Here is a 7,390-nt window from a genome sequence, read left to right on the forward strand (position 1 = left end):
TACTGGTTTAGCAGTATATTAATCAACATGTAAATGAAACTATATGTGAATTTCCTGAAATAAAATTATTCATTGTTGAAAGATAAATTGTTGTGGTGTTTCATACTTCCTGCTTCAAATCAATCAATCATTTAAAAACGTATAGGCCTACATAAGTTTATACAATGAAATATAATCAATGACAATAATTAGCATCAATAATATTGAGATAAATACTGGTTTAGCAGTATTTTAATCAACATGTAAATGCAACTATATGTAAAGCGTATCAATAATATTAATATAAACTTCGATAGCATTACTGTATAAGAATCATAAAATCAATTAGTTTGATTATCAACATAATAACGTAATAATGTTAAATCATTAAAGTATTAATATTATTAACTTGCAAAAACATTATTAACTTACACAAACCTAATAAAATCCACTGTTTTTCCCAAGAAATCATGGATACAGTAGCAATAGATTACAATAGGGAGGTTACTGTTAACGGTGATTCCTGTTAACCACACCACACAGCATATACACAGCTTTGTGCCTATTTGGCGTTCCATACAAATATATTACGGCCGAACAAGTTTACGGCCGAACCGGACGTAAACCGTACTAGGCTAGTAGCCCTAGCTAGGCCTAGGCCTATTTACCATCATTCACGATTAATAATAATATTAAATAATATCAAACATTTGTCCTTCAAATAAATACATGATGGAATAACACTTCTTCATTATCATGAATAAATTTTCATTTAAAAAGGTATACAACAGCAAGCCTGTATGAGCCTAATAATATAATTAATTATCAATATCACACAAAGGAAACTCTCACCCGTCAGTGTCATGTCAGGGTACGTGCGACTTGTATCGGAAGAAAAGGAAGCCGTTCACGACGCGTAGTAGGCTGGCCCAAGATGTTTTAGAAGAATTTTTGTTGTTGTAATCAGTTCGGCCCAATTTTGGTCTTCTCTTCTTTTATGCGCCTTACTAACTAGCCTACTCCTAGTCCTGAATTCTGTAAACTGATAGTTCAGCCTACAGTCAGCCGGCCGGTCGTACGCATCCACTTCCACGGAAAAGACAAAACAAAATGGATGCGTACTCATCTTATTTATTTTGATCATAAAAAAATAAACCCCATCTCTCTCAACAGAGAGCTGATGAGAGAGAAACAAAATTCGCGGGCCGGGCCACTCAGCTAGTCTCCTCTCATTGGCTGACGGGTGCACGTGACCCTTTTTATTCCGGAGCGCCACCATCGGAATTGAAATTACAGTACTTATTATACAGTACTGTAGGTAGTTGCTAAATACAACGGGTTCAGCCGAGGGGGCGTGGCTTGTATATGGTGACGTCAAGTATAATTAAGCCGTCTACCAAAAAACATCACACTACACTGTGTGACCATTGTGAAATTAGCAAGTCGAGCAGGCTAGGGCTTAGCTTATGTTTTCTCTTGTGCTGCTGCTACGAGCGGGTGAGGGACGATCGAGTCCATTTTCAGACAATTGGCCTAGTAGTATGGACGTTCATAGGTCTAGGCTCCTGGGCTAGGTCGGACCAGGAGGTCTTTTCAGTAGTCTGGTGCCTAGACCTAGATTGTGCGTCCAGCAACCCGCAGCAGTCCGTCTAGGCCTATGCCTCATTTACGTGAAGCTAGGCGCATGCAGAATCTGTTGTAAGACCCTCGCCTAGGCTACTGAAAAATCTGCACTGAATAGGCGCATAATGGGCCTACATAACATTACAATACAAAATACACGACATTGGAAAGTTAATATATTTACTTAAATTACATATATATAACATTCGGTTCCTTTCTCTTTTTCTGGATTATAGCCGGCAATATTGTTTCAAATCAGTGAACACTAAAAAAAATCTGAACTTCAGCAGTCATGTTGTAAAAGTTGTAATTTTAATTTATAAGGCCCTCGAGGTCCCCGACGAAAAAAGTGAACTTCGGACGTCCCTCAATATCCGTCGAAAGTGTTCCTCTTGGCTCCCCACCAACCCCCGAAAAAGAATTGGTTTGAAGGCTTACTTAGTCGATTTTGGTGTCTACTAATATGTAGAAAATACATTACATTTTTTCTCCCCGACGAATTGAGGTTTTTCTCCACGTCAGGGGGTGGAAGAGAAGCCAGATCTCCCCGACGGGGGCCCTGCCCCACCCCCACCCGCTTCCCCTGCTAAGTACAGTGTACTACAGTAGGGCCTAGGTCATTGAATTGTTTTCATTTCTTTCTGTGATTAAGGCATAATCCCTACGGCTAAAATAAGACTAACTATAGGCCTAGACCTATATATTATTTACTCTGTGTAGGCCCAATGAATTGATAATATTTCAGGCATCCTAATTTTTGGAAAGAAAAACACACAGGGACAACTTATTTTTTCTTACATTGGTTGTACCATGAAGGAATTAGTTGTACGGATTGCTATGCTGTGTGATTACAGACAGGGCCCACACTTTGTCGATGAGATTATTACAAAACATAGCGAAGGTTATCCATGACGTCAACATACGAAGCCACGCCCCCTCGGCTGAACCCGTTGTATTTAGCATCTACCAGTACTGTATAAACAAGTACCATACTCGCGAATTTAATCTAATGATTTTAAGGAATGCAACACACTACATTTTCAAAATACAGTAGCGTTAACAATTATTGGGGTTACCGGTATTTACACAAGAGCAGATGAAATTAGTTGCGTTGTTAGTGGTGTGCATGTTTGCCACAGTGGCGTATCAGAGGTCCTGAAATGGGGTGGGGGCGCGAAGGTGGTGAAGTGGGGGGGCTCGATGATCAGTTGAGGGGCGCTAATTCGCAAGATGTTGATTTTGGGTGATTTTTATTTACCTGACCGTGATTGGAGACGACTGGGGGAGGTCATTTTTGGGGAACACAGCCCCTTTTTTTTTCTCACTCAGTAACACTTATTTCGTAATGGTCATAAGAAAACATACATATGAACAATTATTATATAATTTCTTAAAATAAAAGAAAATTAAATTATAACAGACTTGCAGGTAAAAAATGCGAAATTAGACCATCACAGAGATCAAAACTAGAAGTAGAACTTGTCTCATATTGACCACTAAAGTAAAAAAATATAAAAAGTAAAAATATAAATAAAAAAATATAAAAAGTAAAGTGTGATACGGTACGCCACTTCAGATTAGCAGGATTTGCAGGGGTTTCTTCCTTAGATACGAGAGTGATGAAGTCAGTTTATTTTTGTTGGCTGAAAATGACGTGGTGAAGCGGGACTCGCGCAGGGCCTGGGCAACGTGTCTATGTTACCGGAGCACCATTGTGACCGGGTGTCGAAGGCCAGCTTTAGGCAAGCGGCGGCCCGTATAGAGCAGAGTCGATAGGGTTTGGGGCGACTCGTTCCGGGAGCTACGGCCTTTTTCGTATTACGATTGTAATTTACGGTATGAAAGTTTTTCTTAACATTTGTCTGGTTATATTATTAATAGTATTTTTTAACTTTATAAACTGTCTTTCGATGTGAATTTTGATCTGTTTATGGTTGGAGCCTCTCGATAAACAAAGTTTACTTTTAGGTCCGGAATCCTCTCAGGCGTGTTCTGTATTCGCTGTTTTTTATGTTCACTTGAAATAAGAATGAAATGAAGATGCTTAATTAATTCATTGTATAGGCCTATATACAATGAATATTCAACATTTAGCCTAATGCGTCACGGGTTTTGTCGAAATTGGACGATTTTTTTCCCTGCCATTTAGGCTACAGCCAGCCTATTGTCTCCCGTGGCACCTAATGGATCATAAAATGTTTGAAAATATCACTTAAGGATTAGTTTCAAGCTTAAATAATATTAATTCATACGATATTTAATTTAATGTAGACTCAATTCTGACATAATTCACAATAGGCCAATTTAATGCTATGAAAATTATCGTATACTCAACAAGCTTAATTCAAACATAGGCCTACCTAATTGGTATTTACATTATACTTCTCTGAAATATTGTTAAATAGGCAAAGTACAAAATTGCGAAATTGAAAATTCAGAAGCCTTCCAATGCTAAGTGTGATGCGATCTCTGTTCATTCGTATAATAAATAACTGCTTATTGTAATTTAATGATTAGTTTTGTCTTATTATCTGTAAATCAAACGTGATTAACAATTTAGATATCAGCAAAAAATTAATTAAACAGGCCTGTCAGATAAAATGTCTTATAAGCATATTTATAAGCGTATAAAGTTTAATTAAAATAATAATATGTAGGCCTATATCTAAATGAAATAAATAAATAAATAAATAATAATCTACAATTATACACCCGAATCAAGGGCCTGACTAGAGCCTCTGTCTGCGTCTCGGCATAAAAAATAGCCTACATGTGTTCGCGTTGGGAATTTTTTGGGGGATTTTTTTAATACCGCAATATTAGAAATTGACAATCATAAATAACGTTATATGGACGGGAAAATTATCATTTTTGGTCCCGGACGAATAATCGCCCTGAGGCGTTTTTATTGTTGAGAATGGTTTTTGAGGGGGAGTTTATTCGAGGGAGGTGTTTATTCGAGGAAAGCATTTATTTTTTTGTGTAAAATGGACAGGCGCGGCCTACGTACTGTAGGCCTATATACTCAAACGCCCCTTAATTCCACTGTAATTAAAATGTAATTCACTGGAGTAGAACATTAGTAGAAAGTAAATATCAATCTAAGTACTGTACATTTAATTAAATTATTAAAGTGTAATATTATTTATATAGTGACTTAAAAAAGATCATTGGGTCGGAAAGTACGTTTTAATTTAATACAGTAGGCCTATTATAACATCGCTATTCATGATCTTAATGCCGTTAATGTTCTCAAAATCATTGTCTGTATATACATTCTATAATTTTTTCTATCTTAATCATTTTAATAATAAAGTGTAATATTAATAATATAGTGACTTAAAAACGATCTATGGGTCATAAAACTTTGATTTAAATAGACCGATAACAATCGCATAAAATACTCATTCATGAAAATAGAATGCAGCATAAAGTGGTCCATAATGCCGTTAATGTTCTCAAAATTTTTGTGTATTTGTACAGTTTAATATTATTTTCTATTGTATTCGTTTTCCGATATATTTATCAGAATTGTCGTCAGAATTTTGAAAGAAACTTTCGGACCGTAGTCCTCTGGCCTTCATCAGCTTTACTGAATGCACAAGATTGGCTGTTGCAAGTTGTATACTGTACAATATAAAGAATACAATAGTGATGTAGACGGATTATTGGCCAATTATCTAATAGTTTATTCTGTAATACACAAAGTGAAATCCGACAGAGATCAAAGCGGTCAAGTATTGAGATAGTGGTGTTATAGATTATATATATATATATATATATATAAAAACATATATTGCCTTGGTTTGGCTCTGTAATCATTAGTGGTAGTGGGACTAATGATCAAATGGGGAGGTCCACCTAGAACTCCAGATGCCGTGAAGGGGAAAAGCATTTTCGACCTTTTTCGAATTTGGACCTTTTTCGATTTGGGAAGGGATGTTGGGGGTGTACTCACCCACTCATATTAAAATAACGCTTTATTAACATGTACACTTTTGTTCACCTAAAACTCCAGATGCCGTGAAGGGGAAAAGCAGGTTTGACCACAGCTTTGTTATTATAGGACGAACACAGGGGTCCGATAGAGTATTGGTTAAAATGTTAAGATTTAATATTCGCTTTTAAGTTTTATTCCAAAAAAAAAAAAAAAAATGTGTATTCAGAACATTTTCGACCTTTTTCGAATTTGAACCTTTTTCGATTTGAGAAGGGATGTCGGGGAGCGTACTCACCCACTCATATTAAAATAACGCTTTATTAACATGTACACTTTTACATAATGTATTAAATCAATCTGTATTCTATATACCTCATGAAAGTATGAATGTCATAAAGTTTCCAAAAAAGTGTTTTTAATCTAATTTATACTTAATTAGGCTTAACACAGATGCCAATGATAATAGTTTGAAAGGTCAAATCTACCAATCCATTAATAATCGATGTACAATTAGGAACGCCCATTAGGCCGGAGTCCAGCCCATTTCCAATGAGGTCCAATTTAAATATACACTGTCTTGAGCTGAAAGAAAACAATTTAATTCCATCACTGAATAATTATATTTGAGTAAGTTACAAACTTGCAATTAAATATATGAATAACAAAATTGTTTTCCTCTCAATTAACAGACAGTTAAATTATACCAGTTCTATATTCTTATTTATACATAAATCCTTAAATTGGCTGGTGTCGATTTAAGGATTTTGTAGTAAAATGTTCGTAAAATCAGGAAAAATGTCGATAGGGGTTCCAACAATTCTGATCGGGGGTCTGAAACAAGAGGATGCCTAGAGCCTTGTTCAGGGTCCCGGAATAAAATCCCTGGGGTGAGGTTCATGGGGAGAAATCTTACGGTACAGGATCACCCATGTGAATTTTGACCACAATTGGATTGGCTACAAAATATATTTGTTTGGATCGGACGAGGGAGTTATGCTAACTCGGACTACATGAGCAAGAGCGTTTCAAGTTAAAAATAAGTTTTAGTTTACAGTAACATGTGCTACTGGGGCCAAGACCCGAGATTTATCAATCTCTGCTTAGCAAGTGACTTAAGTCAAAAGATGTCCCAAAAGCAAATATCTTAATAAGCTGGTTTATGAAACCATCTTAGCAATATCTTAGCTTAAAATTAAATCTGGCCCCAGCATACCAACTTATGCGGAGTATAGACAGGCTGAGGTTACTTAATTTATTCCCTTTGGAGGTCAGAAGAAAAATGTTAGCCGTGTTGTACTTTTTGCTAAATATTTCTCCTCTAATTGCTCTACAAGTTTTTTTTTAAATCCCATACATCACTCTAATCAAGGATTGTTAGGACTACATTATTTTCAAAAATCGGTTTTCATTAAGGCGGTTTCAATGTAGAAAACTCTTCCTCCTAGCGCCATTTTCTGTTAAATTGTCTGCTGCCTTATCTTTTATTGAAGACTTGGAGCCCTCTTGCTAACATTGCTTTCAAATTCAGGCTTAGTTGTATTGTTTTTACTTTCATGTATGAATTACATTTTATCATACGATCAGTGGATCACCTTTGGTGTTGGGCCTTGCCCATGTCTTTCTCTAGGCACTCTCCAAGTAATTTCATCCATTGCATATTATTCATCTATTATGTCGAATTGGTAATAAATAAATAAATAAATAAGTAAATATCCGTGCACACATTGCCACATAGATAGAGTGAGAGAGAGACGGTCAGCCACGTAGGCTCATGTCTGGTTTTTAAAAATGTATCTGTATTTCAAATGTATTGTAAATGTAAATATGTTTCACATTTTGACTTTCCTT

The 7,390-nt window shown here is 36.0% G+C and overlaps 1 protein-coding gene across 2 annotated transcripts in view; it reads right to left on the reverse strand.

The window, feature by feature from the left end:
• Positions 1 to 1,181, reverse strand: part of LOC117107563 — a 6,654-nt gene extending 5,473 nt beyond the window's left edge. For both annotated transcript variants that reach the window (XM_033249267.1, XM_033249265.1), the window contains exon 1: positions 832 to 1,181. In XM_033249267.1, coding sequence (XP_033105158.1) covers positions 832 to 844 — 13 coding nt within the window. In that variant the 5' untranslated portion in view covers positions 845 to 1,181. The remainder of the gene's footprint in view (positions 1 to 831) is intronic.
• Positions 1,182 to 7,390: the final 6,209 nt, after the last annotated feature.

Source organism: Anneissia japonica, unplaced genomic scaffold (assembly GCF_011630105.1).
Source record: "Anneissia japonica isolate Jap-2015-1 unplaced genomic scaffold, ASM1163010v1 scaffold287722_len911783_cov160, whole genome shotgun sequence".
Lineage (NCBI taxonomy): Eukaryota > Metazoa > Echinodermata > Crinoidea > Comatulida > Comatulidae > Anneissia > Anneissia japonica.